This window comes from Macrotis lagotis, chromosome 7 (genome assembly GCF_037893015.1).
Source record: "Macrotis lagotis isolate mMagLag1 chromosome 7, bilby.v1.9.chrom.fasta, whole genome shotgun sequence".
NCBI lineage: Eukaryota > Metazoa > Chordata > Mammalia > Peramelemorphia > Peramelidae > Macrotis > Macrotis lagotis.
Window position 1 is genome coordinate 36472980 of NC_133664.1, and position 23168 is coordinate 36496147.

Consider the following 23168-nt stretch of genomic DNA (forward strand, 5'->3'; position numbering starts at 1 on the left):
AAGTTTAAATTCAATCTCAGGCACAAAGTAGCTCTACATCCTTGGGAAAGTCATTTAACTTTTGTTTGCCTCAGTTTCCTCAACTGAAAACTAGAGATATTAACAATACTTACCTACAGAGTAGGGTTGAACAAAATCACAAATCTAGTGCCTTGCTCTTAAGCATATTTATATGAATCTATATACATTCTCTCTCTGTGGCTGTGTCTGTCTCTGTGTCTTTCTCTCTCTCTCTGGCCTCCCTCCTTTTCTCTCCCTTTTCTTCCTCCTCCTCTCTTCCATCTCCTCCTTTTTTCCTCTCCCATCTTTATCTATATCGCGGTGTCCAAGCTAAAATACTGTGTATTCTTGGCAAGTAGGTAAACAAGACCTTGTGAGGACCACCTGCCCCAGCCCTTGCCGCTCCTCTAGGCCATCATTCAGAAGCAGCTCACTCAAAGCCCCCCAAACTGAGTGACTCCTACATTGGCCTGATCCCTTCCTGTATGAGAATAAGAGCACCTGAACCCATCCACCCCAATTATTCCAGCCTGAGAGTGGCTCCCGGACAGCAAATGATGAACTCTTCGCGATTCTGTGAACCCTTTCAAGTCCCCAAGGATCAGTTAGGACCCCGACAGCCCTTTCAAACCACTGTTCTAAAATTAATTTAAAAATTGAGAGACTAAATGTAAATGAAGCATGCTACTACTTTTATTACTGTGTACTGACAAGGAGCCTTCCCTCCAAGGAGTTCAAAGTGATTTCCAAACTTCTAATTAACAGAGAGCAGTTTAATCATACTCCAATTGCGTGTTAATCTTAGCTTTTGGGGTATGACACCTCCCTCTTAAGTGGGGGCCGAGAGCTACCGAAGAGATTGGAATTTACCTTTAATAAGTCTTATTGATGATTTAACAGTGATGGATCACTCTGGGGAGGGGTAAGAGTGGGGGGCTCAGATGTGCACAGACCATCCAGAAGATGAAGTGTTAGACCAAGGGATTCTAGGATTGTCCGACTGTCGTTGCTTACTTTGAACGTCTCTCTGCCGCATCTGTTTAGGGACAGTTTGGGGTGTTCCTCTCACAATTCAGGTTTCATAATCTTCCCCCAGAGGGAGGACAAGGTCGACAAGGTAGTGTGAAACTTTAACTTCTCCTTTTTTACTTCCCCGAGGACAAATTAATCATTTGCCTCTATGAAGTGGGGGTGGCAGGTCCCCGTAGAGCCAAGGGGCAGCATGGGAAATTGTGCTGGCTGAAATGAATTCAACTCAAGTTTATGATGAAGCTGGGTCACACATTAATGAGATGGGAGTTATTGCCCAACCTCCTAAAATCTAAGAAATACTAGGGCAGCTTTTCCTGGTATCCAAACCTCCAGACCACTGAGTGTATATGGATGATTACAATCCAAGTCCACCCCACCCCATCCCCCAGACTCACCCTCCTCTGCCACACCCCTGAGCCAATTCCCTAAATGCTTCAGGATTCTCACTGAGGTCAATCCTAGAATAAACAAGTACCTGAGCATACCTGTTGGATACACCCAAATGAACCTTAAGCAAAGGGTCCTAAATTTCACCAAGAAGTCAGCTCACAGTCATGCAGGGGGCCACTCCAAGGTCACAGAATAGTCAGAGAGTCATAGAAGAGAGTTGGAAGGGACTTCAGAAGTCATCTAGTTAACTCCCAATGGGCATGAACCCCTCCTTTATTAATATATCTAATATTTATATTATAAATGTGCTAAGGTTTTCAAAGTAATATATCTGAATATATAATAAATACTTTACATATGAATATATGTGTGTGCATATATTATATATAATTTACATAGAACATGTATGTAAAATCTCTTTGGATTCTCACAACTTTATGAGATAGGTGCTAATATTATTCCCACTTTCCATATGAGTAAACTGAGGCTGAGAGAGGTTAAGTAACTGCCCCAAGGTCACAGTTATCTGAGGTTGGATTCAAACTCAGGTCTTCCCAACTCTTCTATCTAGTGCGCCAGTCACTAAATTACCTAGTTTTCCTGGAAAGAAGTCATTGGGGGGTGGCTAGGTAGCACAGTGAATAGAGCATCACCCCTGAGTCAGGAGGACCTGAATTCAAATTTGGCCTCAGACACTTAATAACTTACTTAGCTATGTGATCTTGGGCAAGTCATTTAACCCCATTGCCTTGCAAAAAAAAAAGTCATTGAGTATCTGACTGATGGTTTCTAATGACAGAGAAATAAGCCTACTTCAATTTTAGATAGTTCTAATTTTTATTATGTTGTAAGAGTTGCCTCCATACAATTTCCATCCAAAGGTCTCAAAGGATCATGACTGCTAGATCTTGAAGGGGTCAGTCCTTGAGATCGTTAAGAAAAGGCTGGATGGTCATTTGTTGAACATATTGCAGAATGGATGCCTGTCAAGTTTGGCTTGAACTGGTTGACCTTTCTCTATTGAAATGTTGTGTTTCTCTAACCTCAGAGACCCATTTCATAGATAAGACAATGGAAATCCCAAGTTCTCTGATCCAGAACCAAGCAAAATAAGTCTAATCCTTTTTCCACATTCAACATTCCAAATACTTGCAGATAAATTCATTCCCTGTCCCTTCCCTGCAAAAAAACTATATGATTCTCCAATTTTAATTTGATCAGAGCAAGGGACAAAAATGAATGCAGTAGAAAATGGAGACTTAGGATGGGGCAACATTCCAAAGACTATCTTGTCAGTATGTTCTAAGAGTAGGGAAGTCAAAGATTTGTTCTAAATTGGAGAGGTTCGAGGAACAGTCTCAGTCTTCTACCCCATCAGGAAACAACTCAGGCAAGCAAGGGAGACTGGTCAACTAGAGGAGAGCTCTGCTGGATTCCTAGTACCTTTACTTTTCCATTGACACTTTACTTTTCCAATGGCCTCTGGTTACTCCAAGTTTCTAGTTTTCCCTCCACCTTATAACTTGATGATTACCCACTTTAATCCACCCTATGGGCCAGACTCATATCTTATTTCCCATCCCTAGGAACTTGAAGAGATCTTAGATCTCATCTTACAGGTAAGAAACTGAGTCCTGAGGAAGTGAAATGGATTACCCAATGTCACCCAGGTAGCAAGTGGAAGAGAAAGGATCCAAAGCGCTAACTGAAACATCAGCCCTCTTTGGATCCTCTCACATGGCTCTAATGACTAGTCAGAGTGAATCATCACCAGCTTGCTCTCCAAACCTAAGAAAGTGACTGACAGGGAGACCCCTACTCTTCCAGCTAACCCCAGAAATGCTGGGATTGACTGAGTAAAAGTAGCACTAATTACAGTCACTTAGGTGAATTGCTAACCAATTAGCCCTAATTACTAGGCAGCACAATAATGATTATACATATTTATGTGTGAGGTTCTCCTGGTTACAAATTTTACTTAATTACTCTGACACGAGACTCCATTCATGTATGCTCGGCCTTCACAGCTTATCATCCATCTCACTGGGTGGTCTACTCTAAATTCAAGGATACCCTCACTGACCTTTTGGAGCAGAACTGGGCAATAGGGGAAACATGGGACTACAGAACACCAGTAGAGAGCACTATGGACACAATGTCCCTCCAAAAGGTTGGGACATGTCCCTTGGGAAGCAGGGAACTAGAACTTGGACAAAGCTGTTCTGTATAATAACAATAAAGAAGAGGCAGAGGTGCTTAGCATATAGTGGCTTAGACTAATCAGGAAGATCCGTGTTCAAATCCTTCCTCAGACATTTGCTAGCTCTGTAACAAGTCACTGCCAGTTTTCTAAGATGTATATACTAAATCACATATGGTCAGTCAACAAGCATTTTAGTTTCTACTATGTGCCAGGCAAGTTGTAATCTGTTGAAAAGGGTTCCAAATACTAATGAAATCATAGCTCTATGGACTATTCTCATAAAGATAAAAATGAATTACAATTTAGTGTTTCTTAAGATATCCTTTTAGAAAATGGTTGTCAAACTCTATTGATGACTTTTATTTTTATTTTAGGATCACTTCCCAATATAGTCTTCTACTCCTGCCCCTCAAATCCTAAACTGTAGCAATACCAAAGTCAAATCAACTAACAAAAGGATGGAATCTGATGGAATAAACAACATTCTGCCCATGAAGCACCCCACCTCAATTCTAAAGAAAAGGGAAGTGGGCTTCCTCATCTACTCTCAGCACAATAAGAGTCAATGCAATTAATCTGGTCAGGGCTGTGGTCATTTCCATTATTGTCATTAAAAGTACACTGTCCTTCTGGGCTGTTTCCTTTGCTCAGTGCCAGTTCATTTGAGTTTGCCCATGGTTCTCTGAATGTTCTTTGGTTATTGATTAGTAAGATATAAGATTATTCCAGTGCATGAACTGGATGGAAATCCACTTTGTTTTCAGGTTGTTTTTTGTTATGAATAGTTTGGTATATCTGGAACCCTTCTGTCTTCAGCATCCTTTTAGTTGGTCATACAACATGGTAATATAAAAACAGACTTAACAGAATGACTGGAAAGTAATTATTAAATGCATACAATATGTATGTGTGTGAGAGAAAGACAATAAGAATCAAACATACAGAGGAAAAGAGAAAGAGACAAAAAAATGAAAAGAGAACAGGAGAGAGGAGGACAATACGGGGTGGGTGGAAGAAAGAGAAAGAGAGAAGGAGGGAGAGAAGAGAGACAGAGATGAGAGAGACAGAGATAGAGATGAGACAGAGAGAGAATATCCATAATTGTCCTAATAATTCCATAAGAGAAATCTGGTTAAACCACAATGATGTAAACATGACTTTTGGGAAAACTTTTGAATATTCTGACCAAGGGTTTTGTTTTCAGCTCCAAGGCAGTAAATGTTATTCCAATCACATCTGATGCTCTAACTCATTAGAAGTGGCATTCCAATTATAATTACCTAACGGGGTTTTTTATTCTAGCCACAAAAAAGAAAATGATCTCATTACACTGAAACGAGATAATGCAACAGTCTTAATCAACCATTTACCATTCGTTTATGAAGCGCCTACTATGTTCCAGACCTTGCATGGGTGATGCCATTGAGTGTCTCTCCCTGCAGCATGATCTGGTTTACTGTGTTCCACACAGTGCAATTTTACTCAATTCAACAAACACTCAGCAAATGTCCATGCCCACCATGTGGGGTAGAGGAGTGCTAGGTGCTGAGTGTCCAAGTAAAGCAGGGAACTGGGGGCATAGGAAAATATTGTTTTCTTTTTGTATTGGAAACAAATCCTGCAATTTGTTCTATACTGGTAAAGCCTTTTTGATTCTGTATTGGCTGATGTAAACCCCACTAAACAGTAAGGTGCCCCTCTGGCTATCTCTGTGCTTAATTCTAAAACCACTCTGGACTTAACACTAGGAGGCCATGCTTGACCTGGGCCAGGTACCAGTTGCGCCTTAAGGACAGACCCTGTGGCATGTACAGTAGACTCTACCACTCCTATACTAGGTGCTAACCCTCCTGAAACACTGCCCCAGTTCCTCCCACCATAGAGGTGTATTTAAAGGAGGTCCAGTTCTCTCGCCCCCTTTTTTTCTTCCTATAGCTGGCTACTCTGTCCTCCTCTCCTTCCTTTCTCCAGGTTGGATGCATGTGGTCCCAGCTCCATGCAGCCAGTTCCTTGTTGATTGAAGCCCAGTAGCCCTCTCTAGGCTGTATCCTTTCCTCTTCCTCTTCCCTTTCTTAACTGTCTGTACTATTCTCCCCAGGCCAGCTTCTAACTGTTTCTTTTTGTTGACTCATTATCTTCTTAGAAATTCCCCTTCTTTAACTTGTCAAAGAAACAACACACATCTCCATGTGGCGCGCTCTCTCTCTCTCTCATAGCTCACAGCAATTCTGAAACTTAATCTCTTGTTGCTTCTCCAAAGAACTTAACTTGTAAACTTTTTGTAGTATCTCACATTCTTTTGTGCAGGCTAAAAATTAAAGTCTAAGTCTTCCCTACCTCCCTGAGTCAGAGTTTGGTGATTTCATCACCCTAATCGAACCCCAGCTGCTGCTCCTCTCAGGTTTCCCCAGTCCAGCTGCTCCAGCGGCACAAGGAGGGTGAAATTATGAGGACACCTGGAAAAATCGATGACCACTTAGCTGGAAACACCTCTATTTACTGGGCTAAAGATAATAAAGAAGAGGACTTTATAGTTCCATACCATTTAGTTTATACCAACTATGGCAGGAGAACATTTTAAACTACTTACCATCTTCTTTTAAAACTAATTGGTAATTAAGCTTGTAGAGTCAAACTTAACTCTTAACACATCATATTGTCCACCCACTGAGTTTACTGCTAGAGTAATTTTCTCACGGTTCAGAATTTTAAATGCTCTAATTAAGTTTAAAAAGCCTTGGAATCCATTATTAAATTCTATTTTTATTCCTAGCAAATTCATGTGGTAGTAAAATCAGCCTTTTTCATTAAATTAAAAATGGTCCCTGGAGGAGGCAGGTGGCCTTAACTGTTTCAAAGCAATTCTGGAGACTAGAGGCAGGTTTGAAGAGTAAGATAGGGAAACTGCTCAAATGAAGCACTGGAAAGAATGGTGACTCCCAATGAAGAAACAATAAAGAAGTGTGTAAGTTGTATACAGTTTGCAAAACTCCAGAGTGGGCTAAAGAAGATTAAAGTGTAATTAGGAAATGGTTAACATAATCAAAAAAATAAAATACAACTAGATAATGTGAGTTTATAGTTTCCAACTCATTATGAGCCAGCATAGATCCATTTCTACATGAGTTTGATACCATGTAAAGATGATTCCCAATTTAGTGAGGCTGTTCAGTGATGATAAAAACAAGAGATGGAAACTAGAACATAGATTTACTGATTTTATGAGAAACAACCCCTAGTTATCTGTGGAGACAGAATTTTCTGATTCCTTATTCAACCTTTAGATATGTGAGAATTGAAGGGAAAGCATGAATTTTGTAGAATATATCTATATCTATATCTATATCTATATCTATATATATATCTATATATATATGTGTGTGTGTGTGTGTGTGTGTATATGATAAATATTTCTCATACTAGAGTTAAGGCAAAGCCAAGTATGTCAGTCAAAATAAGATAGAACCTATAGACTATTAATATTACAATGTTCCTTGCTGAAATATTTCTATGAAAAAATAGTGACTTCATTATCAGAAACTCTTTAGAAAAATAGTTTGGTACTTGAATGGATTTTTGATTTTTTTTTTAAAATTGGAGATGAGTAGAATTTTTCACATCTATTGTTAAGGGAGGAGTATAAAATGTAGGTTTTTTCCCTCATGTGAATTAACATTAGAATAATTCCCAATACCTTGGGAACTAGATTTTTTTGTTATTCTTATTTACCTTTTGTCCACATTCAATACTCTCCAAAGCATTTGTGAACAGTCTATTCTCTGTAAGACATTATAATTATTAAAATCATCATCACAATAACACTAGGCATTTATATAGAAATTTTAAGTTTTTCTGAAACCTTTTACATGCATTACCTCAAGGAAGAGCATCCTACTTATTTTAAATTGGAAATTCATGTCCCTGAAAGGTTTTATATACAAAAATAAATCAGAAAGGTTTGGTGAAGTTAGGCAATGTATCACAATGAGTGAGTCTGGAGCTCCCTAGCTGTTCAAATTCCCTGGGCTCTTTTCCAAATGATCCGACTCGACTCCAAGGTCATATGCAACATTGTCTAGTTTCTCCTTTGAAAAAACCCATGTTGCTCTCAGTGGTATTAAGAATTGGCAGTGATAACTCCAGTTAAAGTTACTCTGGCACGATAAATCTCATAGTCGGAAATTCCGACAAAGAACATGTGATGGGATAATTGCAAACCATCCGGCTTTAAAGCATGTCTAATTTAAATATTGAAACCACTGGGATAATAAGTAACAGCCGAAGGATTGTCTAGTTTGTCCGGGCTCTATCACTAGCTTTGAGATCCCAACAAAAGAAAAAGATTTCCAAATGTCATGTCGAGCAGATGTATGTACAAATTATCCCCTTCTCATCCTAGTTTAATTTTAAGCATAGATTTGAAATAAGTATGGAATTTTACTCTCTGCTACATTTGGCTCATTAGATAAAGTATAGGACCTGGAGTCAGGAAATGCATTTTTCTGAATACAAATCCTACTAAATTAGGCGACCTTGGGCAAGTCACTTAACCCTCTCTGCCTCAGTTTGCTCATCTGTAGAATTGAGCTGGAGAACAAAATGGTAAACTGCCCCAGTATCTTTGCCAAGAAAACCCCAAATGGGGTCATGGAGACGCGGAAATGACTGAAAGCAACTGAACAATGACAACAAAAATGGTTGCCTCAGCAGTCTTTTCCTAATTCATTAGTTTCTAGTTTTGGATGCTGATCACCATGGTCTTTCCTCACCCCCAAAACAAAACTATAGAGAACCATAGATATAAAACTAGCTAGGACCTTATACTTATCCCCTTCATTTTACAGAGAAGAAAGCTGATGTGTTGAGAGGTCATCCAAGAAAAATGACCAGGTTGGCTGTGATTTTTAAATCTGATATAAGTTCCACAGAATCATGTGTAAATGCTTTGTATGCATTTTGCATTTGCTTATCCATGTACATGGTGATTCTTTCCAGAAGAATGTAAGCCCCTTGAGAGAAGACCCCCTATTTTGGGTTTTGGTTTATATTGTTGTCTTTCTTTTCCCTAACAGAATCCCTACAAGATTGTACCAAATGATTACTGATTTGGATTTGTTAATATATTAGACTATGGACATTTTGGGAATGGAAAGGAGAGCCTGGGCAATGATGGACCATCTTTACTTTTCTGGTAAGTGAAAAAGGTTGCCTGGAATAATCTCGAGAAGCTCAGGGAGGGCCCTGCATGACCACAAGTGCCTCTTCCATTTAGCCACTGCCTCAAACCAGATTGAAATTTCTTTTAGATTTTCTCTTCCAAGTTGGGCAACTAAAGGAACTGCTAACTGTTGCCTGGAGGAAGAAGGGGAGAGAAAACTATTAATATATTAATGAGGATTAGTTAATCAGATTATTGAGCCTTCATTTTGGGAGAGAGGAATTATCAAAGATGTTTTTGATTCTCCACTGCCTAAGGTAGATATGGTCTCAGATACTTAATAACTGTGTGACCTTGGGAAAGTCACTTAGCCTCTACCTTGGAGGCAATTGGTGACTGTTGGGCCTGTAGTCCCAGACCTGAGTTCAAATCTAGCCTCAGATACCTACTCTAGGGAAGTCACTTAACCTCTATTTGCCTTAATCCCCAGGAGAAGAAACCGGCAACCATTCCAGTATCTTTACTAAGAAAACTCTACAGTCAGTATTGAATGCTAGAACTATGGAGCCATATCTACTAGTAGAGGTGTGCATAAGATTTAAATTATAAACTCCAAGATAGTCAAGTCACAAAGGGATCTGCAGACTGAAGGGGCCTCGTCAGTGGCATTGGCTCTTTGAGGCAATGGACTAAAGGTTGGAAGACTGGAGTCCAGATTCTGCTGCAGATACTTACTAGTGGTATGACCCCAGGCAAGTCACTTAACCTACCAGCCTCAGTTTCCTCCTCTGTTAATAGAGATAATAAATAATATTGTAATATAACCTGCAGGGTTATTGGGGGATCATCCAAAAGGAACAATGACAATGAAACCGATTGATAATAAACATTTTCTTTCTCCTATCTGTACAAGTGTACCTTACAAATGTTTATCCTACCATTGACTGAGGCAGCTTGAAAGATGCTCTTAAATTCAGGTGCTTTGTAGCCTCCAAGTGCAATGGAGATGCTAGCTATTACTAGAGACTGGTCATCTTGAGACTCTTTTTCATAAATGTCTATAAGAATCCACTTGCTTACTCTCTCTACCAGAACAGGTAGTAAACCCTTATCAACTTTAGGAGCTACTTTTCCAGAAATTATGGGGCTAAAAATACTTTCCTCCCTGTGGGCAACTTGTGGATAAGAGGTTCTGAGCTTAGCTGGGTTAGCAGAAGAACAATTTCCTCCTCATCAGGGCTGTCTAGGTCCAAAGTCTTTCAGACAGACAAGATCCACCACAGTGTGGACTCAAATGGCATTGCCTTCAAGACCTCGCCTCTACAACACAATGAGGGAATGGGAAGAAGGCAGGAGTGGAAAACTCTAGAATTTCTTATGAAAGAATGGTTTTTATTGTCCAAGTGGGCCAATGTGAAAGGAAGGAAGATAGCTGGGGAATCCCAGAGCCATGGCATTTGTGGACTCCCCAAGGCAGCTGACAAAGTCTCACATGATAATCTCAATGACAGAATAGGGGACCTTGTGGGCCAGATCATCACCCAGTTTGGTATATTTGGAAATGGTTGACCAAACTAATGGTTGACCTCAACCAAGAAGGAAGTTTCTAGTAGGATGTCTGGGGACTTTCTCTGACTCAGGTCTAGTAATGATTTTTTTTTTGTTCTTTGATCTTTAGATCAATGACTTAAATGAAGACATAAGCAGCATACTTAGCAATTCTTGAAACAGCACAAAACTGGTATGGATAACCAACATACTATATGTTAGAATCCAAAGCCTGGAAGATTCTATTTGGCTACACAAAGGGCAGTAGTGAACAAAGTGAACATGTTTCAGTGACTGGCAAATCTGGCAGAAAGAGCAAAAAAATATAGGTTTCATGAAAGGGAAAAAAAATCAATCAATTAACCCTGAAGCAGAATGGTCTATCTTGAGAGATTAATCCTCCCTGGAAATCAAGCAAAAAGGCTAGATTCCTTACTTGTTGGGAATGTCAGAGAGTACTTGAGTCAGGTTGGAATTAATCAGGGATTCCTAAGTTATTGTGTGTTGTGTGTTTGTGTGTGTGTGTGTGTGTGTGTGTGTGTGTGTGTGTGTGTGATGGACCCATCAAGCAATCTTGTAAAGTCTATAGACTTCTCAGAATAATGGTTATAAAAGCATAAAATAAAATATGAAGGACTATGTTGTCGATATTGTGCTAAATGCTTTACAATGATCTCATTTGTATACCTATACATATGGGTGTGCATATGTGTATTTGTTGATGCCTAGACAGATAAGACAGATTTCTATCATAAAAGAAAGATAAAGAGACTAGGTAGTTTTATATTCAACCAAAAAGCACAGTTTTTTTGTTTTTGCAAAGCAGTGGGGTTAAGTGAATTGCCCAAGGTCATACACCTGGGTAATTATTAAGTGTCTTAGGCTGGCTTTGAACTCAGGTCCTCCTGACTCTAGCAATGGTGCTTTATCCACTGTGCCACCTAGCTGCTCCAAAGAAGCATAGCTTTCAGGCAAGGATCACAGAGATTCAATGTCTTGAGCACATGGGAGCAGGGCATAAAAGGTACTGAGAATACAAATATAAAATAAAATAGTCCCTGCCCTCAAAGAGCTTCCATTCTGTGTGAAGGTGGGGTAGGGGGAAGCAAGATGACTCATTTCTTTCTTGAGGATGTGGTTGCTGGAGTTCTAGAACCCAGGTTCTAGGTCAATTGATATACCTCATTCTATGGCTGAAAGAATCTGGGAGCAATGACTTCTATAGGTGAGTTACTAAGCACTAAGTACTGAACCAGATGCTGTTCTTGGTAAATTTGATCACCATTTTCTGTTTAAAAAGGAGGAGCCCAAAGCAAACACCAGGGATGTGCTCCTGTCTCTTTTTGGGGCCAAGAAAAACAGAATTTGAATGCAATGAAGAAACTATTCCAAGAACGTTGCGAAAACAAAACAAAACAGAAATCAATCCCAAACCTAACTCTCAGACAGATTCTGGAATCTGTGAAAACTTAAACAAAGAAGAAGAAGAAAAAGAAGAAAAACTAGATCCTGGCAGAGTGGTTCAATATTTCAAGGCAAATTTTCATAAAGGCAAAAATTCAAAGTCATATTTTTATTTTTAAAAAGTCCATCTCTAGGAGGTCATTTCTTTTCACAAGTTATATGTCACTGACCATGCCATCTTTCTCCCTGGTCATCTTTTAGCAATGACTAGGGGGGACATTTATTGCTATTCCTAACTTGCAATATTGAACACATGGAGGGATGTGTCACTTTTCTCAAATACTCAAAAGAATAATAGATTCACCTAAGAGAAATAGTCAAGGTTATACAAGCATGAATGGTGAGCCCTGAAAAAGTTGTGACCAATGAAAAGACAGGTGTCTTGGCCATTGTTCAGGAGAAGGTCAAATGAATGCAAGCTCTTCAGGCTGTCCAGTTTATGACTTTATCCCTAACACCCTAGCACAGGGTCAGGCCCAATGTAGACACTAAAATGTTTACTGAACTGAATGAAATCAAGTTCAAATATGGTGGAGAGTATGATCCTAGCCTGTTAATCAATTAAATATCACCATGCTAGAGGTTTACTGTTATACTCAATCTTATGGAAGTATAGAAGCAAAAGACTTAATCTTGTCTCCCAATGAGTTTATGAGTTATTAACAAAGAAAATGGTGACATAAGTGAAAGCATAGCAAACAACTGAAGAATATGTGTGCATGTATATATACAAGTGTGGTAGACTCAGGAATCAAGGGACTTGAGTTCTAATCTGGTTCTGTAACATACTGCCTGTAGTGTCTTGCAAGAGAAAAAAAAAGATAAGTTCAGTTTAACATCAAGTACTGTTCTTTTCTACAGAACTTAGGCTCGGAAGGAAGCTCTCCCTGTTTCACTTGGGCTTTTTTTTTTTAATTTTATTTTTTAATTCTCATTTTGTACAAATGTTTTTCTTACATTAATGAAATATTCTAGTTTAAGAGTAAACAAAATACCCCTCCCCCATGAATATAGACTTGCTTGGGCAATAAAGTCAAGGGGAGAGGAAAAAATTAAAATTGAAAAAAGAATAATAGTAATAATTGTAGGTATGGCCAGGTGGCACAATGGATGAAGCACCAGCCCTGGAGCCACGAGCATCTGAGCCCACATCCAGCCCCGTAGACCCAACAATCACCCAGCCGTGTGACACGCAAGCCACCTGATCCCCACTGCCCTGCAAAAACCTAAAAGAAGAAAAAAAAAAGACCCAAAATAAAATAAAATAGTAATAATAGTAGGAGTGGCTGGGTGGCAGACAGAGCATTGGCCCTTGAGTCAGGAGCACCTGGGTCCGAATCCGGCCCCAGACACCCAAAGATCACCCTGCTATGTGGCCCCAGGCAGGCCACCCAGCCCCATTTGCCCTGCACCCTCCCCCAAATAATAATAATAATAATAAATGTGCTTCAGTTTTTGTTCCAACACCAACAACTCTGTCATGGGTGGATCACATTCTTTATGGTAAGTCCATCGCAAAAGTTACTTCCATATTTTTCCAACGTTGCCATTACTGATAGCAACTCCCTCCTTTCTTATTTCTCCACTACCATGTACTCTATTTTCTCTCTCCTTTCACTCTGATTCTGCTGTAGGATCACTGAATGGTGCACCAGACAGATCCCTGGTCCTGGGGCCAAGAGGCCCTGAGGCCCCATACCACCCCTTAGGCCCAGAATCCACCTGGCCCTATGGTCCTGGACAGCCCTTCCAATCCCAGCCCCTTGTAACAAGTAAAAAAGAAATTGTGTTATATCTGACCACTCTCCCCCCATGGTCCATCCTCTCCTCCTTTATTCACATCCCCACCCCCTGCTCCCCCCCTTCTTACTCCAGATGCCTATAGCCCATTGAGTATATATGCTGTATCCTCTCCTAGCCATCTCTGATGAAAGCAAAGGTTCCCTCATTCCCCCTTGCCTCCCCCCTTCCATATCATTGCAATAGCTCATTGTAATAATAAAAAAAATCTTATTATATGAAATATCTTGGCCTATTCCCCCTTTCCTTTTTCTTTCTCCCATTCCATTTCCCTTTTTTTCTATTGACTCCAATTTTACACCATATTTTATCTTCAAATTGAGCTTTCCCCTGTGCTTCAACTATAAAAGCTCCCTCTACCTGCTCTATTAACTGAGGAGGTTCATATAAGTATTATCGGTGTCATTTTTCTATGCAGGAATACATGCAGTTCATCATCATTAAGTCCCTCATATTTTCCCCCTCTCCTCCAATCTCTGTGCTTCACCTGAGTCCTGTATCTGAAGATCAAACCTTCTGTTCAGCTCTGGCCATTCCAACAAGAACATTTGAAATTCCCCTGGTTCATTGAAAGTCCATCTTTTTCCCTGGAAGAGGACATTCAGCCTTGCTGGGTAGTTGACTCTTGGCTGCATTCCAAGTGCTTTTGCCTTCCAGTATATTGTATTCCAAGCCCTACGAGCTTCCAATGTAGTTGCTGCTAAGTCCTGTGTGATCCTGACTCCAGCTCCATGATATTTGAACTGTGTCCTTCTGGCTGCTTGTAATAGTTTCTCTTTGACTTGGGAGTTCTGGAACTTTTCTATAATATTCCTAGGGGTTGGTTTTTTGGGATCTCTTTCTCAGGGGGAATCAATGGATTCTCTCCATTTCTATTTTGCCCTCTGCTTCTAGAATATCAGGGCAATTTTCCTGTAGTAATTCTTTGAAAATGATGTCAAGGCTCTTTTCCTGATCATGACTTTCAGGCATTCCAATAATTTTTAAATTATCTTTCCTAAGTCTGTTTTCCATATCAGTTCTTTTTTCAATGAGATATTTCATATTTTCTTCTAATTTTTCTTTTTTTTTTGGTTTTGAAGTATTGATTCCTGATTTCTGGTAAATTCATCAATCTCCCTGAATTCTATTCTTTGTCTGAAGGATTTGTTCTCCTCAGAGAGTTTTCTTATCTCTTTTTCCATCTGGCCAATTTTGCTTTTTAAAGCATTCTTCTCAATAACTTTTTGAAGTGTTTTATCCATTTGACCTAAGCTGTTTTTTTAGCATGCTGTTTTCTTCAGCATTTTTTTGGATCTCCTTGACTAAGCTGCTGACTTCATTTTCATGTTTTTCCTGCATCTCTCTCCTTTCTTTTCCCAGTTTTTCTTCTAACTCTCTCATTTGATTTTCAAAGTCTTTTTTGAGCTCTATCATAGCCTGAGCCCAATTTCTGTTTTTCTTGGAGTCTTTAGATGCAGGAGCTTGTGCTTCCTCATCTTCAGACTGAGCATTTTGATCCTTCTTGGGCTCATCTGTAAATATTTTTCAATGGTCTTCCTCTTGTTTCTTTGCTTGTTCATGTTCCCAGCCTAAGCCTGTTTTTTGGGGTGCTTCCTGAGCTTTTGGGACACTCCCACAAGGGTCTCAGTGTGTGAGGTTCTGTCCTCCCTCCTGGTCTGTGAATGACCATAAGCGCCCCCCTCTGCCACAGGGCTGAGGTGGGGAGGCCCTTGCTGTTCTATGGGGGGGCCTAGACAGCGATCAGGATTTGAATGTGGTCAGAACCCCAGAGTCCTGTTACAGGGGCAGGGGACAGAGCTCTGCAGTCTCTCTCTTCACTCACCTCCCTCAGCTCAATGGGCTCATGCCCTGGGGGCTCCTGCTTACAGGCTCCACCTGCTTCTGTTTCCTGGATTGGGGGGGGGGGGAGACCAAGCTGCTAGCTGTGTGCCCTGAGGGCTGGGCTCCATGTGCTCACTCTGGCAGAGGTCCCCCCACTGTTCCCCCACTTTGTGCCTGGTGCTCCCTGGGGTGCAGCTCAGGAGACTCCCCTGCTGCTGTGAGCCACGGCTCCCAGCGCCCTGGGGCTGCATCCGGGAGGCTGAAGTTCTTTCGCTCTGGCAGGCCACCCCTCTGACCCCAGGGAGCAGAGCCTTTCTGCTCTTTTCCAGGTTACCTTGAGTAGGAGAACTGCCTCACTGGTTCCCTTTGTGGGTTCTGTCTCTCGAAAGTTTAGTTAGAGTCCTTAGTTTCACGTTTTTATCAGAGAGCGCCTAAGACTTGATCCCTTCTTGTCGCCATCTTCTCACTTGGGCTTTTCATGCCATCCATTTTCTGTCCAGAATCCTTCCAGAGTGGAATGAAAGAAAGACCTCAAGAATGAAGAATAGATAATCTATGTCACCCAAAGTCACACGTGTCAATGCAGCCAGAGGGGGTATAGGATCATTTTTTGAATTATCCTGACTGCAGGACAAAGGTGCCTATAGGACGTTAAGTTCAATGAGGACAGAGGCTGTTTCACAGTTGTCCTTGATTCCCAACACCATTCACAGAGTACATGCTTAATAAATGCGTCTTGGTTGATGGTTCCAGTTTTATTGGCTACCAACCTAATTCTCCACTTTGCTTAGTCATGCCAACATTGAGAAGTTCAATGTAGACTTGCTCAAGAACCAAACAGAATGCTAATGATATGCTCTGATATTTATATATTTATAAATGAAGTTCTTGTCTCCTCCTTTAGAAGGCGAGTCCCTGATGAGTGGAGATTGTTTCAATTAGTACATGTTTATCCTTAAAACAGTCCCTGGAACATAGTAATGATCATTTTTTGATTGATTGATTCATTTACTTCAAACCACAGCTTCTCCCCTCACATTGACCAAATAGTTGGCTTTAGCCCTCTCAGTAAAACTACACTCCAGTCATCCCTTCCACATCATGAATTTCTCCATTGTGGTTTTGATGTATTGAGGGTTGGCATAAGAAATTAAAAAGGAATTTTGGGGGAGTTTGTGGAAGCTACAGACAAAAAGCAAAGACCAGCAGATGACACAGAAAAAGTTTAGAAATTCAGAAATGCATAAAATATATGTATAGTATTGTATATTGCATAATACCAACACATTTTATCTTTTAATACTATAAGACCCCATAAAAGACAAAGAAAATCTTCAGACTGTTTCTCTGATATGAAGGGAGGGTCAAAAATTTCAGGTAAATTTTCCAGATCGTGTGTATGTATGTACCTAACACCTATAATGTGTAAGGGATAATTGTTGTATAGAATGTGGGATTTTAAAAGTGGCAGAGTAATTGTATTTCAAAATCTCTTTGTATTGACAGTCACCCCATATCCAGCCACAAGATCTGAAACTAGAGTTTGTGGGTTTCTGACTCTTCCTTTTGAGGACCCCACCCCTCCCACCCCTTCCTTACTGAAAGACTTCATTTCTTACTTGAGTGATTTGTAGTTGACTCTTGTCTTCCAGCAGAGCTGCTACCCCTAGTCTTTATATTCCTACTACAGTGGCTTGCAAAGTTGACACCTCCAATTAAAAAAACCTTTTTAATGTTGACCTCTGTAGCGGTCCAGTGAGAAAAGAAGCCACAAAGGAGGCAGGAATCAATAGTAACCTTATTACAGATCATCTCTGGCTTGGCCCAGATGGTCAGAATCCATTTCTCATGAAATGTAATTCATTTCTTCAACATATTAAAAAAGGGCCGAGAAAAAAATAAATACAGCCCCAAATAAGGGCTGACTGTACTCAACACTGGCATTTTTTTCTAGGGAAAATTCTGATCAAAGCTGATAAGTATGAGGGTGGAGTCATATCTATATTTAATTTTAGATACAGTTTTCACTCTAGGAAAATAGATTTTTACTGAATGAACAATTCAAATCAGAGGTTAATACAGAAAATTGAGAGCAGAATTTAATAGAGAAGACTGAGACTGGAATTGGATGGAACATCTCAGTCAGTCAATAATAAACTACCTTTTATTACCTACTATGCCATAGTCATTGTGCTGAGTGGGGGACAAATAACTCTTACAAGATACAAATTGTTTAAAATACATAAAAGGAACAACCCTTACCAGATGGATGAACTGACTGGCCTGTCAACACCAATAAATTGGTAGTAAAATTGAAAAAGGAACAATAGAATGGATTCATTTTGAGGAAAAAAGTAAAGAAGAAAGGGAAAGTGCTGGTAAAATATTTAGATATGTATCCATTAAAATCAACTGACCCCTAGGGAAATATCATCCAAACACAAGTTGGTTTCTGATAGGGTGAAGCAAGGTCACCATTTTGGGAGCACCCCATTAACTATATCATTGATAGCACATTTGTTATTTCTCATCTCTCTCTCTTTTTTTTTTCATCTTTTGATCCCTTTAATGTTAAGGAATTAGAAGCATGCTCTACAGTTTCAGAAAAAAATAGAATTCATTTCTTCTTCAGAGAGTTTTTATATCATGAATCTCATGAAACATCTTAATTTCTCCAGCCTTCCTCGACATAAGCGATATCTATACTTTAATAAGATTCATTCAGGAAAAAGAACATATGTAGTATTTTTATACTGTTGCAGAAAATCCTATAAAGGGCCAAATGGCTGGATTATGGCTTTAATTGTGTTTATAAAAATAAAGTGAATGATCACTCTAGTTTAATAAAGTCTCCTGATGCTGCATCTCATGATATAGAAGGTATCCTGGGTTCTTCTAGGCTCTGCCAGTGAAATGGGTTCCATCAGTAAAATGGGAAAGTTTTGAGTATGATCTCATGTCTCTTCCTTGAGAAGGGGTCCCATCAGGTTCAGAGGAATTCATTCCAGTTAGGTGATACCTTTCTCAATGGCAGTTCCAGGACAAGGGTTATGGTACCTGCATTGACAGAAGCCTTCTCACTAACAGAATCTTAGATCCTAGGAGTACTGAAGTGGTTTCTTAGCATTCAAGTAACGGAGCTCATTATCAATCACATTCTTTTGTTACAGGATGATGTTCCTTCATCAAGAGCAATGAAAAACATGGTGGGATTTAAGGGTTCAAATCCAAGTACTGCTGCTTTCTAGTTGCATAGCCTAGCTGTGCAACCTCTCAATTTTCTCATCTGTAAAATAGGGATGATACTTGAAATACCTACTTCACAAAGTTTTTGGGAGGCAAGATGTTGGCAAATATTACTTTGTTACATGAATGTAGGTGATTTTTCATTTTTTGTCCTTGGGTTACAAAGGGGAACTCAGAGAAGACTTATAATGCCAAGTCAAAAGAGAGAAATAATGCATCTAGGGGAATTTTTGATCAAGAGCCATAGAATTCTTCAAGAATGAAAAATAAAAATTTAAAGGACTTGGATAACTAGGTATTGGGGCACTGTGCCTGCAGTCAGGAAGACCTAAGTTCAAAACCAGTTTCAGACACTTATTAGTTGTACGACTCTGTATACCCATGTCACCTCTATCTGCCTCAGTTTTCTTCTGTAAAGCGAAGATAAAAATATCACCTCCCTCCCAGGGTTCTTCTGAGGATAAAATTAGACTATATTTGTAAGGTAGTTTGAAAACCCTAAAATGCTACGTAAATGTCCAGTTTTATAGTATTCTGAGTATTAAAGGCTATAGGTAAGGCCTTTCTAGGTGTCCTATTTCTATTTTGTGAGACCAGAGTCTGTTAGGAAGAAGAAGAAGCCCTCAACTACTTATTCTTTTCTTCTAACTAGTTCTTCAAAACCTCACTCTGATTCTCCTTTCAGATAGAGATAACATATTTTCATTAGAAGAGAAGCTATGAAGTATTTCTTTCTAAAAAATGAATACAGAAGTTACCATGAAAAGTGACCATAAAATATCAGAAGATTTTTTTTATAATACGGCTGTGGCAATGATTTGAATTTAATCACAACTCTTTTCATTATTTAATTTAACAGACAGAATTAATAAGAGAAGGAAATAGACAAAGCCGGAGGCACAATGCATCAGAGCTATTGGAATTCTAAATTATAGAGCATAAACTTCCTCATCTTTAATTTTTAATTAAATCAGAATGTTTTGCCTGATCCTTTTATAATACAAAAATAAAGCAAGATGAATATAACAGATGTTACCATCCATAGGATTATCAGCCAGACAGGCTAGAAACTGAAATTTTCTACCTAGACTACACAATGCCCATTAATGCCAACTTTCAAAGTAAAGAGGGGCAATCACAGCATGGCCATATACCTACTCTAGACTGGAGCACAGTCCTGTCTTTGATAAAAGGTCACCCCAACCCTCAGCAACCCTAGCATGCAGCAAGGACATCTTGGAAGCTGAGGTTATATATGAGAAAATAAAAGGACTGCCATTAACCCCCATGAAGTCCCTTTCATAAACCCTCATAGAAAAAGCACTTCATATACATACCATTAGAACTAAAAAAGACCTCAGAGATCATCTGGGCACTGTTGTGGTTTGACCCTTCAGTCATGACTTAACTCTTCACGACATCATTTAGGGTTTTCTTGGCAAAGAAACTAGAGTGGTTTACTAAATTCTTCTCCAGTTCATTTTTACATGAGAAAACTGAGGCAAACAGAATTAACTGACTTGTCCAGGGTTACATAGCTAATAAGGGCCTGAGGTCACATTTGAACTCAGGTCTTCAAGATTCCCAATGATCCACCTAGCTTTCACTTGCATTCATTTAATTTACAGATGAAGATGCTCAATTTCAAGCCTAATGATTTCCCTATTATACAAGGGGTAAATGACCAAAGCAGAATTTTTAACTCAAATCCTCTGACCTCAAAACCTATGTTCTTTCTATTTTATTGTGCTACCTCTAAAAGAATTAAGGCGGGATAATTAATTATTCAACTCACTGAAAGGAAACACGTAATGGTCCATGGAAAGTTGTTGACCCCCAGATCAGAAAGACCTGAGTTCAACTCCTTCTTCTGACAGTCTTAGGATAGTCATCTGGTTTCTTGGGTAACTGTCTGAACATTGAATTGCAATTAATAGGCTGATAGGAGGAGATGTCCTCATCTGGAACTCTCCAGTCCAATGAAATCACAGTTACAATTATTTAAAAATTGGTTAAATTTATTAAAAATGTTCACCACACAATGACCCCAGAAATCAAAGCCAATGGTTCTGAAGGGGTTAAAGTCAGTCTGATTTTGGTCAGTGAAATGAGGATGTTTATGAATGCAAAACTAAACCCTGTTTTTATTTGTGGATTAAGTTTACAAATCATTTAAATTGTTATTGGCATTTCCTCTCTCTTTCCTTCCTTAGACCAGCACCATGTGCATACAGTAATAGGTCCTTAATAAGGGTCTGCTAGAATTGAATTTCCCGTAAAACACAGCATCAAACACTCACTAAAGTCCCTAGCTTAGTCTAAATTATAGCAGAAATAAAAGGGTAAAAAAAAATCCTTCTTTTATTAATATGTCTTTTATTGATTTTAAAGGTATACTTCAATTTTCCCCAATAGTTACCAAAGGGTAGGGCTCTCCAGGGCTGTTGTTTGTTTATTCCCTTTAATTCCTCTTTTGTTTCTCTTGTTGCAGACTATTTACTGTATTCAGGTGTCACGGGTGAAGCTATTTGGTCCAGGTTCAAATCCTTTACACTTTAACATTTATAATTGGGCTTTCCAATGAAGTGGGATTAAGGACAGAAATGTATTGATCAGTGGGAACAAAGGGAAAAGGGACAGTGCTTTTCACTACTATTACTGGTGCATTAAAATGCTGACACATATTTTGAAATTCTTGACTTGCCTTCTCCAGGTGTTGTTCATCCAAAGGATGCCTTAGGGCATCTATGAAAGTGATTTTGGTTAGGTTTTTGATTTTTTTCTCTTTATATAATCATAGAACAACTTGATAGGAAGGAACTGCCAAGGTCATCTAGCCCAGGCCAGTCCTGAAGAAGCAAACCAGTGGTCAGCCAGGCTCTAAAGAAATGACTGGTTCCCAAGATTCCACTTGTGGACAAATCCTCACCATTACCAAGTTTTTCCTGAAATCTGTCACCTCACAATTTCTACCCATTGCTTCCAGTTCCTTCTTCCAGTGTCAACCATTAAGTGCCTACTATGTGACAGACACTAGGTTAATACAGTTGAACAAAAAAGAACAATCAAAGGCAGCCCTTCAGATACACAAAGACAGGTATTAGGACCCTTTAAATGCTTTCTGGAATAAGTGTTCCACCCAGTTCCTCCAACCAATACTCACTTGGCATTGTCTCCAGCCCACTCACCATGCTGGCTGCCCTCATCAGAATTTGTCCTACCCTCGCCATTGTCCTTCCTAAAATATGGCCCTTGCCAGTGAACACAGTCCCAGAAAACAGTCTGCTCAAAAAATACAGGGGAGATCTGTCACCCATTCCTCTGGACCCTACACCTCTCCTTATAACTTAAGGTCAAGTCATTTGCTGCCATGTCTCAGTGCTGACACATTCCAACCCAGTCATCCACTGAAACTCCCAAATGGTTCAGACAGTCTGCTGTCTGGCCATGCCCTCTCTTGGCCCTATATCTGTTCAGCTGATCACGTCTGGACTAGCGAGATAAAGCAGGGCATGTGTCTGATGGGTTTGGGCTTGTCTTTTTGGAACCTTTCTAAGATGGAAGAAGAAGAATTCTGACTATTGAAAGTTTTTCCTGGTAATTCGGGTACCTCTGGGTAGTGCAGTGGAGAAAGCACCAGGTCTGGAATCAAGAGGACATGAATTCAAATCTGACCTCAGACACTAAAAAGCTGTAAGTCTAGCAAGTCACTTAACCCTGACTGCCTCAAAAAAATAATAAAGAACTTTCCTGACCAATTCAAGAGAGGTATCCCTTAATAAACCCTCCTCCAGAATCAGGGTAGTGTATTGTGAGTGAGAGTGAGCCCAACTCCCTCTCTCATTTCGTAGACAGAAAATAGAGTTTTTTTACCAAAATGGATGAAATGTTAAACTTTGAGTCAGGGAGGAGAGATAAGTTCAAAACATACTTTGTCAATAGTGATGAGCCTCTGCAAGTGGTGTGACCGCTCCCAGTCTCAGTTTCTCCATCTGATAAATGGGAGTGATCATAACCCTAGTGCTTAAATCACAGGGTCGGTATTGGGAGTGACTGGTAATCCATGTAAATTTAATACAATATGAAACTGTCCATTATTTAAAACACCACATGTTGGGAGGCAGTGTGGTATGGTTGTAAAAGGTATTGGTTTTGAGGTCAGAGGATGTGAGTTCAGAGTCCTGGTTGGTTAATCACTGTCTATGGGACTGAAATCTCCCTGGTCCTTTTTCCTCCTCTGTAGCTCCTTCCTAAAGGCCAGAGTGAAGCCAATGAACAGTCACAGAAAGTGAATCCAAGTTTATCCAAGAGAAGCTGCTACTGCCGCCACTTGGTCACCAGCTAGTGCTTGGGAATCAGGGAGGGGTGAGACCAATCTTACATTTGATTTTGAGGGAGAGATGAAGAGCAACCTTCTTCTGGAAGAGGAAAGATCATTGCTGCCAAGTCTCTTTACCCTGGAGCTGAAAAGAGAGAGCCTGGGTGACCTCCTCGACTCTCCCT

At 39.8% G+C, this 23168-nt stretch overlaps 1 protein-coding gene across 6 annotated transcripts in view; it reads right to left on the reverse strand.

Moving 5' to 3' along the window:
• PLCL2 (phospholipase C like 2) overlaps window positions 1–23168 on the reverse strand; it is a 317611-nt gene that overhangs the window by 65583 nt on the left and 228860 nt on the right. The window contains exon 4 of one of the 6 annotated variants that reach the window (XM_074195741.1): window positions 13770–15949. The exons of the other annotated variants lie outside the window; for them this stretch is intronic. Within the exon in view, the coding sequence (XP_074051842.1) occupies window positions 15896–15949 (54 nt within the window). The 3' untranslated portion in view covers window positions 13770–15895. Of the gene's footprint in view, window positions 1–13769; window positions 15950–23168 lie in introns of those variants that run through there. 6 annotated transcript variants of the gene reach the window in all.